At 35.2% G+C, this 23,627-nt stretch overlaps 1 protein-coding gene and 1 long non-coding RNA gene across 2 annotated transcripts; both read left to right on the top strand.

The window, feature by feature from the left end:
* The first annotated feature begins 1,112 nt into the window (after nt 1-1,112).
* On the top strand, nt 1,113-7,027 carry LOC134005677 (uncharacterized). The gene is made up of 3 exons (XR_009927878.1): nt 1,113-1,192; nt 4,646-4,678; nt 6,934-7,027. It is a non-coding gene; the product is annotated as an uncharacterized LOC134005677 (long non-coding RNA).
* A 2,700-nt stretch (nt 7,028-9,727) lies between these two features.
* Nucleotides 9,728-23,308, top strand: LOC134005507 (basement membrane-specific heparan sulfate proteoglycan core protein-like). Its single transcript, XM_062444431.1, has 17 exons — nt 9,728-9,797; nt 10,361-10,621; nt 11,433-11,702; nt 11,978-12,250; nt 14,128-14,202; nt 14,962-15,228; nt 15,986-16,285; nt 19,252-19,518; nt 20,126-20,368; nt 20,786-20,899; nt 21,037-21,052; nt 21,145-21,212; nt 21,700-21,762; nt 21,844-21,906; nt 22,243-22,305; nt 22,536-22,601; nt 22,743-23,308. The coding sequence occupies exons 1-17, from the start codon at nt 9,728-9,730 to the stop codon at nt 22,748-22,750; spliced, it is 2,487 nt and encodes an 828-aa protein (XP_062300415.1). The 3' UTR covers nt 22,751-23,308.
* The last annotated feature ends 319 nt before the right edge of the window (nt 23,309-23,627 follow it).

The raw sequence follows: 23,627 nt of genomic DNA, 5'->3' as shown, positions 1-23,627 counted from the left end.
TCTTTTCCGTGAATTAAAAGATTAGCTCTGGTGACAACACATGAAGTATGTGTTAAGATAAAAGCAACATGTGTTATTTACTGTATGTGTAAAGAGGAAGTGGTACACTGGTTTGCTTCTCTCATGCTGAGCAGCAGCGGTTTGGCTTGTTTCCACACGGACTCTTGTTGCTTAGTGTGTTTAGCACAATGGGGCAAAATGTGCAACAGTTTACTTTTATTATATTTCATTTTTTATAAGTTTTTTCCTTTATGCATTTATTAGTTATTTATCATTACAAAGTTAGGTAGGCAGACAGCAACACTGATGTTGGAGGTTTATTTGTACAACTACACATTTTTGGGAAAGAATCTGAAATTCAGACCATCGATGGATGTGTTAAGTTCAAATGTTGATTGAGTTTATTCTTATTAGGTTATTCATGCTGTAAGTGTCAAATAATTAAAATAATATGATTATACTGTTTCTGAATAATGATGTTGATATAAAACATAATTTGATTTGAATTTGTAATTGAAAAATAGATGTTTGACATGTTAAAATGAGTCTTTTTATTTGCTTTCTTTTGTTTAAATCTATCATATCACTACAATTGCTTTTGTTCTTTGGAGGCAACACAGTTGTCACTCAGGCCTTCTACACACAACACACAACACACAACACATAACACACAACACATACCCCACCACAATGCAGGAACTGTTGTTGCAAGAGCACTGTGCGTGTGTAGTGAAACATGCACAAATGAACACATTATTAAATGTGAAGCATGTACATGAAATTATATGATTAAGTTTGATGATTTTATGGTTTATGGATGCGAAATAAATGCTTATTGTGAATATAACGTTTTAAATGCAATATTTTCACAAACATTTTCACAAGAATTAAGCTAAGATATTTCTGCAGTGGCCAGGAAGTGTAAAGGTGTCAACGTTTGCTGCAGTCAAACCAACTGACGTGGTCTGAGCTTCACGTATAAGGGAAGGAAACACAGGCAGGCTAAACTTAGAACTAGTTTGAGAAAAAACTCTGATCTCATATTCACATGAAATGCAACTTCTCTCTTTCTGCTGCTTTATTATTGAAGCAAAGTAGAAACATTTGTCAGACTGGGAGCAGCTGAGTGACAGAGTGTCAGTGCTGGATGTGAGGATGAGGTCCACTTTGATCTGTGTGCTGGGATTATTCTGTAAGTACATTACTGACTTTGTTTGCATGGCACAGATTAAAGAACATGTTCCTGATTAGTCACAATTACAGAGTATCACTGGTTTCATCAGTTTCTCTGAGAGCTTGAACAGAGCTTGCTCATAGTTTTTAACTACAGGTTATTTTATAGTCCAGATGTTGGTTGGTGACTTGGCTCAGTTTAGATTGGAGGACTGTTTTTTGAAGCAATTATTTCTGCACAAATACTGCACTGCACCATGCATGTACATTGTTTAAGGTATTGTTATGTCTGTGGGTTTTGAATTGAATCTTTTTATTTTACATATTTTCATTTTAAAGAGTTGTTTCCTTTTAACTGTTACCTGTATATACTACAGATGATGTAGTTTTAAATGACTTTTATTATGAATTGTGACTATTTTTCAGTTTGATTTTGTTTGATCAAGTTTCAATTTTCTTTTTTAGTGCTGAATACACTCTGCTACTGACTATATAAATGTGACTAATTTCTTAGTATTTATTATATATACATATTTATCTCTTATTTGTCATCCTATTTATTATTCTTAAACGTATCCAATTTTTATGTTTAATTTTTATCATGTAAATATCGTTACTCCATGTATCAATACACATTTTGAAATGGCTTCATTACTGCTCAAAAGTGTAAAACAGCATTTCCCTCGAAATGCATGTTCATGCAGGCCAGATGTTGACCTTATGCTTTATGATAAATCCCACTTCTTTTCTGGGCAGGACTCACTCTACTCTCCGATTGGCTAGTACTTGTTGCTTTGGCTGGTTAGATTTAGATATGAGGAGTTAGATTGGTTGCTGATATATCGGGGTAAGACAAACAGATGCAGAGTAGTGTGGGTCTTGCCAAGGAAAGCAGTGGGGTCCATTATAATACTATTATAATATTCTTACCTTAACCCTAACTAACCTCACTCTTAGCCAATCAGATGCAGAGTAATGTACTTTATGTAATTGGTATATTTAATTGATATGCATTGGATTTGACTCAAGTAAATCGTTTTCACTTATTTTTTAACTTGCTATTGCCAAAAAAAATATGATTGTACATGCTGCACAGTACCATGCACCTCTGTGTTTTAAAACATTAGCTCAGGTGTGAATGTGTATGTGTTGGGATAAAAACAATATATATTATTTAGGCTACTATGTATAAAGAGGAAGTGCTTCACTGGTTTGGTGCTGATAAGCAGTGGTTTGGCTTGTTTCCACTAAGGCTCTTGTTGCTTAGTGTGTGCAGCACAATGTGCAACCGTTTACTTTTAATTAGGAATGAGTCGATCAGATATTCAGGATCGGTATCGGTTCGATCTGAGCGTAGTGTTAATGATGCACTGACTGTCGGCCATTTCAAAAATGCACCTCTATATATTCACGCTTTGAGCATATTCAAATAGAGCTGAATATGCCGCCGAATTGTCTCCATCCAGAGTCCAAAGAGTTAGATCAGCAGCTTTTACATGATCCAGATCGTCACTGAGCAGAAACACACAGTCTCATGGCTCCTTCCTGCAAACAGTCACCATCAGAGCAGAGGACGTGAGACGTGCCGGTGAAATAGTCCGCACACTGCTGCAGAGTTAGAGGCAAAGTAGAGGTAGCTTTTAGTCCTTCGTTCAACTCATTTACCTGTAAGTGGTGGTTCTTTAACCAGATGTTATGTTTGCTGGTGAAGTGAAGAAGTTACTCCAGGATCATTTTGTGTTGTTTTTTTGACTGAGAAATGACTTCAGATACTGTTTAGTTTAGTTTATTAACTAGAAAATAAACTTTTAATACCAATGAAGTGAACATTGCTGCTGCTGCCACCTTGTAGTAATGCATTCACAATTTAGAGTTAGGTAGTCTGTCATCAATGAGCAGGTACATAATAATACGTTTATTAATTATTTTTCATTGCTGGTAACTGTTTCTAATTTTAAAGTTATTGTTATTTTATACTCAGACCTTTGCACAATACTGCACTTTAAATATCACTGAAAGTTAAAATAAAAAGAAGCATCAATATTTCACAGCTTTCTCATGTTGTGGGCTTCATATTTTCCTTTAGTGGAAATTGTGTTTCACATTTGGACGTTTACTTTGGCAAGATTGGCAAAATGCATCCAGACAAATGTATTCTGATAATCAATAGTTGTTTAAGTGCGGGGAAAAAAACATTATATTGATATCGGTATCGAGAGATACTCAGTTATGGATTGGACCAGAAAAAGTGGTATCATGCCATCCCTACTTTTAATAGGCTATATTTAATTTTTGTTTTGTTTTCCCCTTTATACATTTATCATTTCTGAAAAACACAGGAAATTAAATGCATAAACACAGGATGTAGTGCAGGTCAATGACAGTAAACATAAGCAGCCTTTATAACCTAATACCAGACGTTTGTACAAATGAGTCCTGACATTTGGTTTCTGTTTGAATATGTGATGTATGCTCAGATTAACCAACCACAATAACAGTTAAACTAACCATGATGAAGTTATGTAGGCAGACAGCAACACTGTGATGTTGGAGGTTTATTTGTACAATTCCACATTTTTTGAGAATAATTGGAAATTCAGATCATAGATGGATGTTGATTGACTTTGAATTTAGTTGGATTATTCATGCTGTAAATGACAAATACTAGAAATAATGTGGTTGTACTGTTTCTGATAACGAGGTTGATAGAATACATAATTAGTTTGCTGTAATTGAAATATGAATGTTCAACATTTAACTCAGTGATGGGTTAAGATCTTAAGATCTGTGCTCTAAGATATATCACCACCACTGCTTTTGCTCTTTGGAGGCAACAAATCTGTTGGTCAGAGCTTCTACACATAGACACACAACACATACCTCACCACAATGCAGCGTTGTTGATGAAAAAGCACTGAACGTGTTCTGTAAAACATGCACAATTAAACACAATTAAATGTTAATTATGTATATGATGTGATATGATTAAAGTCAATGGTTTTATGGTTCATGAATGTAAAATAAATACTTATCGTTCATATATGTTAATATAACATTTTCCAGGCACAAACCTTTGCACAAGAATAAAGATAAGATATCTCTGTAGTGGCCAGGACGTGAAACGGTGTCAAAGTTTGCTGCGGTCAAACCACCTGATGTGGTCTAAACTTTCCCTATAAAGAAAGAACCACAGGCTGACTAAACTCAATACTAGCTTGAGAAAAACTCTGATCTCATATTCATATGAAATGTAGATTGGAGGACTGTTTTATGAAGCATTTTTTTTTTTGCATGTAAAATGTTTAAGGTATCGTTATGTATGTGGGTTTTGAATTTCATGGTTCTTGTTTTATTTCATTTTAAAAGGTTGTTTATTTTAACTGTTACCTGTATATACTACAGACTGTTGTTTTAAATGACTATTGTGAATTTGAGTTTGATTTTGTCTGATTAAGTTTCAATCTTTTTTCAGTGATGAATAAACTCTGCTACGGACAAGATGCAGGTGAGTAATTTCTTAATATATGTTATAGATATTTCATCATCCACAATATTATTCTTAAACTCATCCCATTTTAAAGTTTAGATTTTATTATGTATATCATTTTACTCCATGTATCAATATAAATTATTAAATGAATACATTACTGCCCAGAAGTGTAAACCAGCATTTTCCTCAAAATACATGTTCATGTAGAGAGCTGGGTCTGTACTATGAAGAAGTTCAACATATCTAGGATATCTTTATGTTAGCTGGCTTCACTGAGTCTAACATTGGCCGTCCAGATAATCAGTACTATGAAGCTCGCCATCAACCAGCTCAGTGAACTCTGGGTTTTCCTATCCATGAATGAAGCACATGTGCTGTGAGATGAAACAGTGTTATTAAGTACCTGTGGAAAACTTCTGTTTTAGGGACAGAACAAAAGTCATATTTTAGTAAGTGAAACAAACTAAAATAAGATGTTGAAACACTAGAAATAATTTACATTTAGGCTTAAAATGAATGCAGGTATTATCTATGATATAAATCTGACTGGCTAGCACTAAGGTTTAGGAATGAGGAGTTAGATAACCAATCAGGGGCAGAGTAGTGAAGGTCTTACAAGGAAAAGGGATCTGTAATATCACCTTAAATCCTGGACTTTGGCATTTTGACGGTCAACATCTTAGATATTAGGAGCAAGAAGTGATGAGAAGTGATCACATTTAGATGAGAGGCAGACTGCTAGCTGCTAGGTTGGTTTGCATGGTGCATTTACAGTCTTCTGATAACTGTAATAATGCTGATACCAATGCTAGTTTACAGGAGGCGACCAGAATGTTACATTTAACTTCCATGAACTGAAAACACGCTGAAATAGCGACGCTACAGCTATGCCTATACTAAGAATATGTAGTTATGCTATGTTCACGTTTCCTTACCACTGTTGTAACCATGGTAGCAACTTGTCAATCACAACGTAGCCAAAACCTAAAATATATTAGACTAGTATAATAAATTAGACCATGAATTACATCATACAGAGGAGTACAGTCATTTTCTCATGTAGTCTTCTATACAACCTGACTTCTTTTTGGAGCCAGTAGAGGCCATGTTTTTATTCATCATCTTATAATTGTGAAAGCAAAGTTCAGGATTAACCTGTATGAGAAAAATCTGCTTATAATTGTGAAACTAATGTAGAAAACCAGTAAATATAGAGATGCTTTTATTTGGGACAGACATGTTTAGTGGACATTATTTATTACAGTAAATGTGACTACAACTTCCTCTTTATCCAATTTGATGCTAAATTCTCACAACACACTTTAAAACCTTTATATGTTTAACAAAGATATTATATTTAGCTAAATCACTGATGTCATAGCTTTGTTTATATGAAATATAAAAATGTACAGTAACTGAGATGATTAACGAACCAAGACTACACCTTTGTTGTACAGATGTGATCTTGGAAAGTCCTTCATTCAGATTGTTTGAGGGAGACTTAGTGACTCTGCGCTGTATCCATCGTACTCCTGGATATCAGAAAGCCACTTTCTACAGAGATGGATCGTCTCTTGAAATGGACACAAACCCTCAATCACATAGAACATTTGACACTGCTGTAGAAATGACCATTCATTCAGTATCAGTGTCAGACAGCGGTGCTTATAAGTGTAAGTTTGATGGAGGACGAGAATCAGAAGAGAGAGAAATACAAGTTAAAGGTAAGTAGCTGTTATACTGTGATGAAAAAATGTCCACAAAATAATATTAGCTCAAAAAGTCCACTTAGCTTTTCTGAGCTTTAACTACAGTTCAAATTATTCATTCATTTTTGTCTACATTAGGCTGTCAAAGTTAACGCTAATTCATTTTAATGGCATTTTTTTTGTTGTAATAATAAAACATTTATTTATAAATATAATATACATACACATACATTTGCATAAAGCAAGCATATGTATCCACGCCCATGTTAAGAGTATTAAAACTTGAAAAAAGTAAAATACATTTAGAATTTATTTTTTTAAATCCAAATTTTAACCGATTAATAAGCCGTAGTTTAAATGTTTTCATACTTCTCTTGTAGAAGTATTCAATTCAAAGCTTAATGCGCTGATTCACATATAAATGTAGCAGAAAACACATATTGAGCATTTAGAGAGAAAAGTTGGAGTTTGTTTATAAACAAACATGCAAACAGAGTCTAAATACATTTTGATGTTTATTACAGTAATTTCTTTGTTTTATTGTTTTTCTAAACTTAACAGCAGGTAGACGCAGGATTACACTGACAGCAGACAGAAAGACCATACGAGGACAGCAGAGTGTGACTCTGACCTGCTATGTGGAGGACTCTGCTGGCTGGAAATATGACTGGTTCAGACAAACCTCAACAGATTCTGCAAGAACTCAACTTGAGACAGCAGACAATGGTGAATCAAACAGATTCAGTGTCTCACAGGGAGGCATTTACACCTGCAAAGGATGGAGAAGTTACCCAGATGTCATCACACCTAAAAGTAATGCAGTCACCATTCAGGAAACTGGTGAGTTAAGTCATTTGTTTTTGAATAAAACAACATTTATTCTTTAAATGTAATTCTTAAACAGTGTCTGAAGTGAGGAAGAGAACCATACGTGGTAACAAGAACCTGAATGAATGGATGATGTAGTCCAGTACCTCTTAGCTCTCTGAAGGAAGTTTGAACATGTATTAAATCCTTTATCATGGTAATAATGCAACATTTGTTTAATACTTCAGGTTGTATACAGATGTGGTGAGCAGAGGGCTTTAGGTACAATGATGTAATGTTACACATCTGTACACTTTCAAGGGTTTTAGGGTAATAAGGTTAGGTGGGTATTATTACACCCTTACTACCCTAACAAGTTACTAGACAACGACACCTTGGGAATTTCACCCCAATAATTATTTACCTTTTACAAGACACACGTTAGTCTACTCAATAGGCAAGAGATGTGGTTCCAAGTTTAAAAAAGGTGAACATTATATATATATGTAAAAAAAATTTACAAAACTACAAAACACACCATACATACAGGAAGGGGGAAAGGGAACCTAATCAGGAGCTGAGGCCTGCTGGTGGGACAGGAACTAGTGAGGGGAGAGGGATCCAACAATAAGTCACTCAGGCACACACGACAGTCACACACACTTTGTGAGATCACCTAAAATCCCAGGAGAGCACAGCACACAGGAAGGAGATACTGCCACCCAGATCACCACCGACCTGCAGCAACTGAAAAGGGGATAAAACAAATTAGGAGTTACACCAAGTAAAATGAATTAACTTAAATATAAAAAACAAATTATAGCTACAAACTGAAGGAATGGGCAGGTTACAACAAACAAGCTAAACAAAACAAATGGAAAAATAGGAACAAACAATGTAAAGTAAACACACATTACATAAAGAAAATCACAAAATCAGCCATTGAAATTAAATGTGCAGTTAGGGGCGACTGAACCAAATTCAGTAACTCCACACAATCATAGGCCTACTATTAAAATGAGGGGATCAAACTCAGGCTAAAAGTGGTGTCTGCAGCTCACCGAGCAGCAAAGCAGACAGACTACGACCCGGGCCACGAAGCAACGCCAGTAAGAAAAGACTAACACACACAGTATAGAAAAATAAACACCAAGCAGCACAATGTGAAGCAGATCCGTGGAGAAAAGCAGCAGTAAACACAAAACAGGGAGACAAAGCAGCAGCGGTCCCAATCAGCTGATGGTGACGTCATGTGTCGAACCAGCTGATGAGTTTCACTTAATTATAAACCAAAAACTTAGTCACATTTATATCCAGCCCGCCCTAAATAATTGGTTACCAGCAGCGTTCAATTAAATGCTGCGACTAGAGCATAGAAATAAATATCACATTTCTATGCTGCTACACACAATAAAGGAGTTGAGGCTTCTTCCCTAATGCTGCTCAGTTTAACTTATAAATATCTGGAAAACACATGACTGTTTGATGCAGTATTATTTATGGACTTTTCCTTGACATTGAATATCATTTAACTCAATGTTTCAGCTGAAATAGTTTTCCTTTGTTTCAATCTAGATTTTAAATAGGTGAGGTGGCTTTTAGATGATTTTATTGAGTATATTTTAAAATGATCAGAGTCAGTGACGGTAGGTCAGATTCTTTACTCCAATGGCTCCCCCGAGTGGTGACTCCTTTCTCAGCATGAGATCAGACACATCATTACATTTACTGACAGTACTGTGATCCTCAGTTTATTACTTCACCAACTTTTTCCCTGCTACAAATCATCTTTTCATACAGTGAATGTTTATAAGAAACATGGCTGTGAACAGACTGTCCTGGAGTGCAAATAAAAGCTTTTCACAACAAACCTCAACATCTGTTTTTATAAACTTTAAATCTTTATACATTATTTAATATTTCCAGTAATCTGCCTGCTTGGTAACCTAGACAGCAAAGATACAACTACAGGAGATTATCAAACTGTTCCTCAAAATGACTAATGTTGAACAGTCAAGTCTCTCTGCACTGTGAGATACATGAATCCTGTAAGAGTTTAGGTTTAGGTGTTCTGGAGGACTGTTGTCCTCAGTAAAACCTGTTTATCTGACAAACACATGTGATTACAAAGGTCTGTTCATACTACTTCATTTAACTTGTTATGCTTTTGATGTTGCCTTTCTCTCTTAATTTCATATTATTAGTTGTGTCCTAACTGTGTATTTTTGTTTGTTTGAACAGTTTACGACAAGGCTGTTGTGACATGTTTTCACACTTCTGTCTTCAAACTACTTTTGTTATTATTACAAAAATCAAATTTTCTAAATGTTTTTTTTATTTTTTTTTTATGTGAACAGTTAAGGCTGTTGTGACTCTGCAACCCAACGGTCCTCTGATATACAGTGGTGAGACAATCACTGTCAGATGTGAGATAGAGGGAGGTGGAAACACTCAATGGGAATATGAATGGAGTGAAAACAATGTGGTCTCACCTCAGAAAGATAAAGAATTCAGAATCAGTGCTTCTTCATCCAGTTATATAATCTTCATGTGTAAGGGTAGAAGAGATGTTTATTCCTCAACAGAGTGGAGTGAAGCCGTCACACTGAGACGATCATGTAAGTCAAATATGTTCATATCATATTCATGTTTTTCTATGTTTTAATCTATCTCGATAAGGTAACAGAAAATATTTTCTCCTTCCTATAATAACGTAGCTTCCTATGAGCAGCAAGAGACTCAAATTCTGTTTTAGTTTGAGGACAGAATAACTTAAGAAGAGACAATATACAGTGTACTTTTGATTTATAATGATTCACATGGAAATGTGCAGAAAACAACATAAAATATAAAATATCAGCTGTCTTCCAACAGGTGAATAATAAATGACAGTGAATCATGTGTTGAACTTAACAACAGATGTTTAGCACCAGTGTTACCACATGATCATCACAACTAGTCTGGTGTTAATCAAAAATAAATAAAACAACCAAATAAAAGAATCTCCTGTTTCCCAAATCAGTCAAAGACCAAGAAGAGTCATATGTTGCTCTGTCTGTAACTTCTATATGATGGTATAATAAAAGCTAAATGACTTAATTGATATTCAAAGTTTTTCTAAATGAAATTTAATCCCATTTGATACTAGTTTTGTTTTTTTTCTTCTCTCTGAACTGAACAGTTAATAAAGCCAAGTCGACACTGACAGCAGACAAAACCATCATACCAGTAGGAGGCGATGTGACACTGACCTGCTCTGTGGATTCCTCTGCTGACTGGAAATACTACTGGTTTATACGTGACTCAGGTTCATCTGCTCTTCGGCCCATACATGAACCAGTTAACAAGGTCTCAGAAGGAGGCAGCTATCAGTGCAGAGCAGGAAGAGGAGACCCAGAGATCTTCACAGAGGACAGCAGAGCAGTCACTGTTTGGAAAACTGGTGAGTTTAATTATTTGTTGTGGAATAATAATATATGTATTATTTAAATGTATTATCAGTATTGTCAAAAGATTCATTTTGGTATCGATAGAAAAAAAGGAGAATGTTAATGAAAAAGTGATTATATGTTAGTAGCTCTTATTCCTCTGATGCCTGTTCACATTGTGTAAAGATGTGAAACAAGAGAAGCTTCCACAACACATTTGTCCTGTTAAAGTAATTGTGGATTTCTGCTGAGGATTGAAGTATTTGTGGATTTGTGTTGGACTTTGAAGACCATTCAACCCCATTTGTAATTTGTATTTTTTATTTTAACATAAAACAAGGAGAGATGCATTGCACCATGTCATGTTACAAACATTGTCATTCCTATATCCCATCACACCTAATCACGATAATTCACATTCATTTATTGTATAAACTTTAAATCTTAATGCTGAATATAAGGTTCTCATTTTCATTCATAGGAAATTGAATTTAATATTTGTTTTCATTTCCAGTAATCTGCCTGCTTGCTAACCTAGACAACAAAGACACAACTACAGGAGATTATTAAACTGTTCCCAAGATGACTAATGTTGAACAGTCAAGTCTCTCTGCACTGTGAGATAAATGAATCCTGTAAGAGTTTAGGTTTAGGTGTTCTGGAGGACTGTTGTCCTCAGTAAAACCTGTTTATCTGACAAACACATGTGATTACAAAGGTCCGTTTATACTACTTGATTTTTGTGCCTTATTTTCTATGTTTCTATTTTTCTTTTAATTTTATATTTCTAGTTGTGTCCTAACTGTGTATTTTTGGTTTGAACAGTTCCCGATAAGGCTGTTGTGACTCTGCAACCCAACTGGCCTCTGATATACAGTGGTGAGACAATCACTGTCAGATGTGAGATAGAGGGAGGTGGAAACACTCAATGGGAATATGAATGGAGCAGAAACAACATGGACATATCTCACAAAGATAATGAATACAAGATTATCACAGCTTCTGTTTCCCACAGTGGAGACTACAGGTGTAAAGGTAGAAAGGACTCATATTCTTCAACAGAGTGGAGTGATGTCTTCACATTGACAGTATCATGTAAGTCAAACTATCTATCATCCATTTTCCAAATGGCCTGTTTTTCATTTCATATCTAAGTAAGATAACAGAAAATATTTTCTCCCTCCAACTATGATGCAGCCTCCTATGAGCAGCTCAGTAACAAGAGGTTGTTTGTTAGTGTGGAAACAGAAATACTGAAAATGAGCTGTTAGTGTTTCAAGTCTGTTGTGTAACAGTATGATGGAGTAAAAACACTAAAAGTCAAATCTCATTACAATTGTTATAGTTGTTGTTTTGTTTTTTTCTTCCAGCAAATAAACCCAAACCCACACTGACAGCAGACAAAACCATCATACCAGTACGAGGCAGTGTGACACTGACCTGCTCTGTGGACGGTTCTGCTGACTGGTCATACGTGTTGTACAGACAAACCTCTGAGTCTTCTGAAGCTCAACTCATAAGAAATGTTAACCCAAACAGAGTCATAAGTGTTTATCAAGTAGGCATCTACTACTGCAGAGGAGGAAGAGGAGAATCAGTCTTCTACACAGAGGACAGCAACAAAGTTACTATTCAGAAAACTGGTGAGTTAAGTCATTTATTTTTGAATAAAACAACATTTATTATTTAAATGTAATTCTTAAACAGTGTCTGAAGTGTGGAAGAGAACCATATGTGGTAACAAGAACCTGAATGAATGGATGATGTAGTCCAGTACCTCTTAGCTCTCTGAAGGAAGTTTGAACATGTATTAAATCCTTTATCATGGTAATAATGCAACATGTGTTTAATACTTCAGTTTGTACACAGAAGTGGCGAGCGTAAGGCTCTTGGTACAATGATGTAATGTTACACGTCTGTACACTTTCAAGGGTTTTAGGGTAATAAGGTTAGGTGGGTATTGCGCCCTTACTAACCTCACAAGTTGCTAAACAACGACACCTTGGGAATTTCACCCAACTAATTTACTTTTTAACAAGACACATGCTCGTCTACTCAATAGGCTAGAGACGTGGTTCCAAGTTTAAAAAAGGTGATTATAAAACCAAATATGTTTAAAAACTACAAAAACACACCATTCATACAGGAAGGGAGAAGGGAACCTAATCAGTAACTAAGACCAACTAGTATAAAACATGATAGTTACAAACTGAAGGAATGGGCAGATTACAACATAAACAAGCTAAACAAAATACCTGCCCAAACAAAACAAATTATAGCAAAATAGGAACAAACAATAGCAATGTAAAGAAAACAAAAGAACATTTGTCCCAAACAAATATTACATAAAGAAAATCACTAAATTAAAATCAGCCAAATTAAATGTGCAGTTAGGGCCAAATTAACAAAAGAAAAACAAAATTGTACAAATCATACCATTAACATGAGGGGATCAAACTCAGGCTAAAAGTGGTGTCTGCAGCCCACCGAGCAGACAAGCAGACAGACTGCGGCCCGGGCCACGAAGCAACATCAGTAAGATAAGACAAACACACACAGCATAGAAAAATAAACACCAAGCAGCACAAAATAAAGCAGATCCGTGGAGAAAAGCAGCAGTAAACACAAAACAGGGAGACAAAGCAGCAGCGGTGAGTGTTGCTCTGAATAGAGTAAAGTGACAGGGTTTTTTGCACATAAAATATACATAGGCTTAGATAACATATAAATATAAATATATATATAAGAGCCCTGAGGGTTAGGGTTAGTGCAGGAGACTGTGCCAGGCACCAAAGAAAAGAAATATCTATTCTGCATTCAGCAGCTTAATCTCAGAGGGAATGAATAAACTGGAGTAGCGGTTTGTCTTTCTGGGTGGGGGCAAGTAACGCCGCCCTGACGTCATCAGTGTAAATTCTTTGGATAGAGCATACTCGCTGTTGATGATACTTATTGCTTTCTGGAGGACTGTTAGACAAAGCAGCAGTCGGGTCGTTAGTGTGAGTCCATAAAAATGTGAGTTTGTTATGTTCTGTTATAGTTTATATGTCGCTATGAGAGCTAGCTGCCAGGTTGTTACTTTATGAATGTGAAGTTGTTGTATCATGCTGGTTAATGCTTCTGTACAATCCCCTCTGCTTTATTTTACTCAGTAACGGATGTAATTTAAAATGTGTCAAAGTACAATACTTAAAACAAAACATACTTAAGTAAAAGTAAAAAATAAAGATTTTTAAAACTACTTTAAAAAGTACAAGTACACAAAACACTACAGTAATAGCCATTATTATATAATATGTATAATTATCCATACTGTTGTCCTCAGTAAAAACCTGTTTATCTGACAAACAGATGTGATTACAAAGGTCTGTTCATACTATTTTAATATTTTTTTTAACTGTTCATTTGATCTTTCCTTGCTTTTTTTGTCTTTTTCTTTTTCTCTCTTAATTTTATTTATTTACTTTTTTTTTCATTTATTTCCACTGGTGTCCTAACTGTGTATTTTTGGTTTGAACAGTTTCCAACAAGGCTGTTGTGACTCTGCAACCCAACGGTCCTCTGATATACAGTGGTGAGACAATCACTGTCAGATGTGAGATAGAGGGAGGTGAAAACACTGGATGGGAATATGAATGGAGAGAAAACAACAGGGTCTCATCTCAGAAAGACAAAGAATATAGAATCAGTGCTTCTTCATCCAGTAATGTAAACTTCATGTGTAAGGGTAGAAGAGGTGTTTATTTCTCAACAGAGTGGAGTGAAGCCGTCACACTGACACGATCATGTAAGTCAAATATGTTCATATCATATTCATGTTTTTCTATGTTTTAATCTATCTCGATAAGGTAACACTAAATATTTTCTCCTTCCTATAATAGCGTAGCTTCCTATGAGCAGCAAGAGACTCAAATTCTGTTTTAGTTTGAGGACAGAATAACTTAAGAAGAGACAACATACAGTGTGCTTTTGATTTATAATGATTCACATGGAAATGTGCAGAAAACAACATAAAATATAAAATATCAGCTGTCTTCCAACAGGTGAATAATAAATGACAGTGAATCATGTGTTGAACTTAACAGCAGAGGCTTAGCACCAGTGTTACCACATGATCATCACTCAACTATTCTGGTGTTAATCAAAAATAAGATATATAAAATATATATAATCAAATAAAAAACAGTTCTGCAACAACCCCAAATCAGTCAAAGACCAAGAAGAGTCATATGTTGTTCTGTTTGTAACTTCTATATGATGGTATTGGGTAAATGACTTAATTTATGTTCAGAGTTTTTCTAAGTGAAATTTCATCCAATTTGATACTAGTTTGTTTTTTCTCTGAACTGAACAGTTAATAAAGCCAAGCCGACACTGACAGCAGACAGCTACATCATACCAGTAGGAGGCAGTGTGACACTGACCTGCTATGTGGATTCCTCTGCTGATTGGAAATACTACTGGTTTAGACGTGACTCAGGTTCTTCTGCTCTTCAGTCCATAACAAATGTTAAACCAGTTAACAAGGTCTCAGAAGGAGGCATCTATCAGTGCAGAGCAGGAAGAGGAGACCCAGAGATCTACACAGAGTTCAGCAGTGCAGTCACTGTTTGGAAAACTGGTGAGTTTAATAATTTGTTGTGGAATAATAAAATATGTATTAATTAAATGTATTATCAGTAGTGTAAGAATTCCTCTGATGATGGACTGTTCAGGTTGTGTAAAGATGTGAAACAAGAGAAGCTTCCTCAACACATTTATCCTGTTAAAGTATTTGTGAATTTGTGTTGGCCTTTGAAGACCATTCAGCCACATTCAGTTAGCACAATAAGACATTAACCTGGTATAAAACAAGGAGAGATGCATTTCAGCATTTCATGGAATTTGGCTGTTGAGTTGTGATTTTAATGTGAACAGTCCCAAATAAGACTGCTGTTGTGACTCTGCAACCCAACTCGACTGAGATATACAGCGGAGAGACGATCATGCTGAGATGTGAGATCCATGATGGAGACACAGAGTGGGAGTATGAATGGAAGAGTCCCCGAGACACAATTATAAATAAAAATGAATGCATGATTAGCTATGCTTCCTCACACCACAGTGGAATCTACAGGTGTAGAGGAAGAAAAATGAAAAATGCAGAATATAATTCAACAGAGTGGAGTGCTGACATGAAATTGACAGTATCTGATAGTAAGTCTGATATTATTTAATTTTACACTGAAAATATTCAATATTCAATACAAATATTTAGATAGAATGTAGCTCAATAATAGATAAAATGATACTTGTCTTATATGAGATATATTTACTGTGTAGGGACTAAAGTTTTATCATAACATGTTTTTCATTCTGAGAAAATCACTTTCCAGCAGATCCACCAGCATCTGTCCTCACTGTGTCTCCATTATGGCTGAGTCCTGGAGACTCTGTAACTCTGAGCTGTGAGGTTGGACATCCATCTGCAGGATGGAGGTTTTACTGGTATAAGACTGTTCCCAAACTATCAGACAACTACATCTATGAGCTGCTACCTGGTAGCATCAAAGGGACTGAACAGGATTCCTACATCATTCATGGACCGACACACACAGCAGGATATAAGTGTAGAGCTGGAAGAGGAGACCCAGTGTATTACACTCAATACAGCAAACCTGGGTTTGTTTGGTCTGGAGGTGAGTTTGTTTGTTTTTGTCTCTTTCTGTCAAGAAGCAGTTGTGATGTCATTATAATATACATATAGTATGAGGTAATTACAAAAAATTATAATAATTTCTTCATTTCATTTATTTCTTTTTTTTTCAATTATAACTTTCTTCCTTTCTTTAAAATTTATAATGGGGTCAACACTTTGGGTTATCTGCTCCACCTAGAGAACATAATCCTCCCTTGATAGACAGGTGAGGTTAAATAACTTTATGTATTGATCAGGTTACGAAAAGACATTCAAAACAGTCAAAATTTATTATTGAAAAAACATAAAAGTCAACCATGGAGTCAAAATGTTCAGGTAATTTTTCACTTTCAATTTTTCTTCTTTTTTTTCTCTAATGGAGTCCCTTGTATGTTCTGTTAGTGAGCAGACTTACTGTACTGCAGCTCTTTGTAGGCCTTCATGCAGCCTGTCGACCATTTCAGCAGCTCTTCAATCATACTCTGTCAGATATGGGTGCTGTAAGATCTGGAAACAGCAAGAGGCAGTGTGGCAGCTCCACAGCTTTATTTCTTTTTGTAATATGTGTTAGGACAGGAGTCAATATCATCTGCAGGTGCTGTGTCTGTTGATTTTGGTTATCCAGCAACGCTTGGAGACATTTTGGGGCCCTGTCCAGCTCAGAAGGGCCTGCTGTAGCTCCTTGTACTTCTTCAGTCATTTTATTATTTTGTTCTTGTTCATTCAACTTCTCCTCTCTCGCTCCTGCACTCTTCTCCGGTAATGGGATGCACCGTAACATACATACATACACACATATGTATATAGTATGTATATATATACCTACCTCTCTCTCTCTCTGTCTCTGTCTGTTTACTGTCGGCCTCTTTACCAGCTACTGTTAAATTAAGGTGAAAGTGCCCAAACATGAAGCTTTAAAACAAAAGAAATGTGACTCTTGCACCGAAACGTTAACACTTTTGTAGTTGTTGTGTGTATAACGCCATTTAGGTGTTGCTTTCAAATAGACAATATTAAATACTGGCAGTGTTGGGATGGCTGAAAAATTGACTCTCTTTTTTGCTTACAAGATTTCACTAAGTACTGAAATATATCACATGTTGAATGTAGCCACTGAAAGCTGTTTAATGAGGGCAGGCTAAACAACATCACAGTTGCTTGTAATGAAATGATACCTGACTTGTTTGAACTATATTTTTATATTTCATCTTCAGTTGCTGCCAAGTAGACCTACGTATTGTACCTGTTGGGGTCTGCATGAATATTAAATGCGCTCACACACATACACAGAATATAAATGTTAAATAAGTGGGCCACTCAAGACAAAACGTCTGTTTTTTTCATTAATAATCACACATTGACTCGGTCAGTAATTGTCTGCCACGTCAGCTCATGTTCTTTTATTGTTGCTACTGTATTTTTCTTTTTCTTAAATATAGTCTTATTATCTGCAACAGTCAAAATCTAGTCACAAATAACCAGAAAAATCAGCAGGCGAAAAAATCAGGTAAATGGACAAAGTACAGAAACAACTTAGAGACGTGAAAAACCCATTCAAAATCCAAACGTTTGACTAGTTACAATAATAATAATAATAATAATAATAATAATAATAATAATAATAATAATAATAATAATAATAATAATAATAATAATAATATATAAAGTGCTTTTAACTATACTCAAAGACACTTTACAGAATCAAAGACAATCAAAACAATAAAACCATACAGAATAAATTAAAACAGTCAATAAAAGCAGAGAAGAAACAAAACAGAAAAACAAAACAATCAAACATTAAAAGCGGATTTAAAAAGGTGAGTCTTTAGAAGTGATGTGAATGTGATGAGATCAGTACGGTTGGGGAGTGAGTTCAAGAGAGTGGGAGCAGCAACTGAGAAGGCTCTGTCCCCTCAGGTCTGGTGCTTGGTCCTGAGAGGAGTGGAGAGGAGGTTAATATCTGATGAACGGAGGTTACAGGAAGTAGAGTACGGGTAGAGCAGGTCAGTGAGGTGAGAGGGGGCGACGTTGTGAAGGGATTTGAAGTTTATATTGGATGAGGTGAGGGATGAAGAGCCAGTGGAGGTTCTGGAGGACGGAGGTGATGTGGTAATTAAAACAGTTTTGAGTGAGGTGTCTGGCAACAGAATTAAGGATATAGTGAAGTTTATTGAGAGCTTTGGAGGTGGAACCGTAGAGAATACTATTACAGTAGTCTAGACGGGACGTGATAAAGGCGTGAATGAGATTTCCACAGCTGAAAAAGAGAGATGGGCGGAGATGGGCAATGTCAAAGCAGTTTTGGTTATGATGATGTCAAATATGAATTTTTGATGACGTCAAATATGAATTTTTGTCACTCAGTGAGAAAGGTGAGGGTGGTGCCAGTGATGTTGAGGGAGGATTGGAGACGGGAAAGTAGGATGGAGTGTTTGATGGTGTCAAAAGCTGCATATAGGTCGAGGAGGATGTTGAACTGTCCAGAATCCGAGGAGAGGAGGAGATCATTGGTTGGTTATTGAGGAGGGCTGATTCTGTGCTGTGTTTAGTGCGAAATCCAGACTGAAACTTTTCATAGAATGAAACATTGTTTAGTATGAAAAACACACTCCTGTATGTTTAAAAGGTGACAGGTAAACATAGGTTGTTTACAGCTTCACAGTGAACAGTTGCTGTAGTTATCTTGGTAGCAAGTTTTCAAGATAGAAAAAATAATCCAAACATCCATAAAACAGCTCAAACCACTCTGTAGCACACTTCACGTCTCCACTGTCAGTCCATATGCTCTGTATGTTCTTAACACTCAGTTTCACCTAAACACAGCATCTGATGCACCGTTTATATGATTCAGATGTTTTTATTCTCAACAATAAATAGTATTAAAAGTACAAATAAGATAATTATTTGCATTGTGATGTTTTTAAATGTAATATCTCTCTTCTTGGTTTTTTATTACATGTTTTTCAGATGTTCATTCAGCAGTGACTCTCAAAGTGAGTCCTGACAGAGTGCAGCACTTCACCTCTGACTCTGTCTCACTGAGCTGTGAAGGAAACTTTACTAAGTGCAGAGTGAGGAGGTTTCCTGAGGACCGCTACAGGTCAGACTGTTATAACTGGAGGTCCATGACTGGATCCACATGCAACATCAAGAGATATCAGCAGAGTGATGCAGTGTACTGGTGTGAGTCTGGATCAGGAGAGTTCAGCAATGCAGTCAACATCACTATACAGAGTATGTTTTCATTACATATATTTTATTTTCATCTTGTATTTAAATTATTTTCAACATGGTGTCACTAACTACACTTCCTGTGTAGACAAACAAGTTATAAACCTAACCTTTTGATAGGAACATGTTATTGTTTCCTTTAACAAAGAACTAAAAGGTTATCAAACTATTATTCCTTGAGATTATATTAAAGAAATACCATCCAATCCATTAGAAAATTAGACATATATATATATTTATAGAGTCAGTATATTTGGTCCACAGCTTTTTTGGTGAACAAGCGGACCTTTCTTTATTCTTCATGATAAAGATTAAAATTCTGATTCAGTCAAGTTTAATTAATTCAGTGTTTTTGTGACAATAGCCATCTACTGTTTCTGTCATGTGTACATGTTAGCTCTAGAGCTAACTAGCCATAGCTATATTTACAGTTATGTAATAAAGCTGAAATGTTGGGTCTTTGTTCAGCTACACTGATTCTGTGAGATATATTAGTTGGAGAAAAATAAAGGTATATGTGTGATCTCTTCTTATAGTTTTATGTCTCCTTGTTCTAAAGGTCTCCAGCTGGTCTCTGACTGAAACTTCTTATTCTTTGACTGTTTTACAGAAGCAGATATTATCCTGGTGAGCCCTGTGCATCCTGTGACTGAGGGACAGTCTGTTACTCTTGGCTGCAAACTGAAGAGAGGAGAATTACTTTCCAACGTGTTTTTCTATCAAAATGATAAACTTATCCAAAATGATACCAGAAGAGAGCTGAATATCTCTGCAGTGTCAAAGTCAGACGAAGGTTTCTACAGGTGTAAATACTCAGGAGAAGAATCAGCACAGAGTTGGATGTCAGTTCAGGGTGAGTAGGATTAAAACAATTCATACATTTAATTTTTTGTAAACTGTGTTGCTGTCTTTGGATGAAATGTGGTCGAACAGAAATTCCAATTTACAGGTTTAGTTTCAGCTGATTTTACATATTGTAATATATTATTAATAAAAACCCAAATCTACTGTAAATGAACGATCAGTCAAAGGTTGTTTTCTTTTGTGCTGAAGAGAAGTTGCATCAGTGGCTGGTTTATTGTGTGTTTAGTGTGTAAAGTGTATATTTGTGTTTTTATACTTCTAGATTTGTACATTAATGTGTTTCTTTTCACGTGTATGTTCTTTGGAAGTCAACTTCTAAATCAGATTTTAAGTTAAACGAGTTTAAGAAAAGTGCTGTGAAGTTTACCTGATTTTATTAATATTTATAATGTATTATCTCTTACAGCAGTGTCCAGGCCTGAAAACTCTTCATCTCTTATACGATTAATTGTTGGGCTGGTTTGTGGAGTTGTACTTATTATTCTCCTGATCCTGTTGTATCTCTACAGACGATCCAAAGGTGAGACTTTTTCATTCTGATGTTAAATTGTTTATGTTTTAATTAATAACATACACAGATGTATTCTGATGTCATACAATGTGAAATATCAGAACTTACAAAACAACCATATCTAACATCATGTATCTTTTTCACAGGTTCTCTCTTTATCAGGTTGGTATAAAACCATCTTCTCTTATTTATAACGTAACAACAGTACCTTCAATGTTCATTATTAAATTTAATGTATTTTCTAAATGTTTTAGGCCAATCCAGCCTGAGAGCACCAATCAGAATGAAACTCAACGTAATGAAAACTCCTCTTCTCTTCATGGTCAGTCTTTTCATTTATTTGATGGACTTAAATTGAACTCTAACATGAACATTTTTACTCTGTTTCTGGTCAGCTGGTTTTTAATGAACATTAATCAAAAGCCACTTTGTCAAAGACTTGTCAGCTGTTGAACCAAATGCACAAAAGATCACAGTATAACATGGTTTCATATTGTTTAGACTTGAACTGAACCTACTAGAGAGTCCTGAAATATGACTGTCCTACTGTCTTTTCATAACAACACATACTATAATAACACCATCACAGCTTCATGAACATATATTTCAGTCCAGGTTGAGACTTTTTAAATATTACAGTTTCAAAGACTAAAACATTTAATGTTCATTGTGTTTATACTCATTGCTCTATAAATTATAAAAAGATGAATTTGACCTTAGCTTGATATTAACTGCTCTGTAGGTGATGCCAGCACTGACAATGGTGCAGTATATACCTTTTAATTTACTAAACTATCTGTATATTTCAGATGCAGATGAATCCCAGAATATCACATATTCTTCGATCGAGCTTAAAAACATTGCTAAGAAGGGTGAGTAACTCAAACATTTTTGAAAAACAAAATAAAAGATGGATTTATTTTTTTCTTACATTTCTTTCATCATCTTAATAGGAAAGCGTCAAAAAACAGTGGAGAGCTCTGTTTACGCTGAGGTGAAGACAGGATCTGCTGCAGGTACATTCACATATTTATGTTTTTATTGAAAATGTGTCACATAATTAATTATTAATTACACTGTTTGCAATTGTGAGTCAGCATGTAGTTCATATAATCTACAACATCTCTGGTACTACTTAGATATTGTGAAATCTTACTCACATACAGGAACCTTTAGACCCTCAAATGAGCTGTTTCATTTACATAGGGTGGTTGTTTTTTGCAGTTGTTTCTTATATTCTTTTTACATTTGGCTACAAAAAAAACAACAACCAAGCATCACAATTAGATTTTTTTTTAATTCTGCATGTGTCTGCTGAACAAACAAATCCTGAGATCTGGTTTCTGTTTTAGATGACGGTCTAACGTATGCTCAGGTTAACCATGACATTAAAGGCAAAGCCAAGAAACACAAAGGTAGGTAAAGTCTACACTCATCATCATGTTGGTCTCAGACACAGTGTCATGTATGTAATGTGCTGTAAGTGCTTGTAATTACTACTTTGTCAATGAATATCTTGTGTTGGAATGTATGTTCATTTTACATTATTGTGTGTATGGAGTGCTGAAGAACAGCATTTATACATCAGTGTGTTACTGTAAAAAGTGAATTACTGACAAAAGTTTAATCTTTTTTCCATTTATAGGAAAATCAGCTCCTGCAGCAACTGATGAAGCTGTTTATTCTGAAGTTAAACCAGGAACAGCTCATGGTAATAATTCTGTCATGTTATGTTCAGACTGTAATAATTAATCATACTGATAATTAGATGCATTATATGTCATAATAACATTTTAAAAGTATATTTACATCTTGAATAATTATACGTCTATTTTTTGTGATTGTCTTTCAGGTGTGTAAAGACAGCTGTGTGGACAAGGCCAAATAAATATGGTTAACAGCATTTTATAACCATTGTGTGCATCTCTGCTATCCAAATATCAGCCATGCTCAATGCTTCGTACAGTTAATATAATAAGATTATATGAAATAATTACATCATGTGGATTTAATACTTTGTTCTTTAGCAGAAAGTACAAGACTACTGAGGTTTATGTAGTATTTCTTCACAGTATTATTATTGTATTTGTTCAGTTATTTTTCAATGTATTTTTAAATTTTTGATTGCAGCTATTTCAAAAAGCAGCAGGAGGTATCAGTTTGAAATGTGTAAATGATATTAACCAGGTGATAGTGCAGCTTTAAACTCATATACTATATACATACATATACATACATATATTTTCTGCATTATATATTTTCATACATATTTTTCAGTGTTAGATGAAAAAGCTTCAGGATGGACGTCAACAGTTACTTTTGTATTTGTAATAAACTGCTATCAAATGTTACATGTAACTTTTTCTGTTGTTATACTGGAAAGTTTTCATGAATTTACTGGTGTTATATGTGCTTTCGTTTTTTACACATCAATAAACTTTTTAAAGTATTAAATAATCAGTGGTGTTTTCATTTCTTTTTATATTTAGATAATATGTATTTAATATATTTATATAACTGAGTGAGCTAGAGTTTAGTATTTTTAATTATTAAATTTGAAGCTCTAGGAACATCTGGGGGGAATAAAACATTTAGCTTCTTCCTCCTGATCTTAAGAAATGTTGCCATCCAATATCACATGTGAATATTACCTAATATGATCTGATCAGAGAGCAGACAGAGTTGAGGAAGCAGAGAGGAGAGTGGTGCACTACTGATCCATATCTAATCATGAAAA

This window comes from Scomber scombrus, chromosome 23 (assembly GCF_963691925.1).
Source record: "Scomber scombrus chromosome 23, fScoSco1.1, whole genome shotgun sequence".
Lineage (NCBI taxonomy): Eukaryota > Metazoa > Chordata > Actinopteri > Scombriformes > Scombridae > Scomber > Scomber scombrus.
The sequence above is the reverse complement of the archived record's forward strand: the minus strand, read 5'-3'. Positions and strand labels throughout refer to the sequence as shown.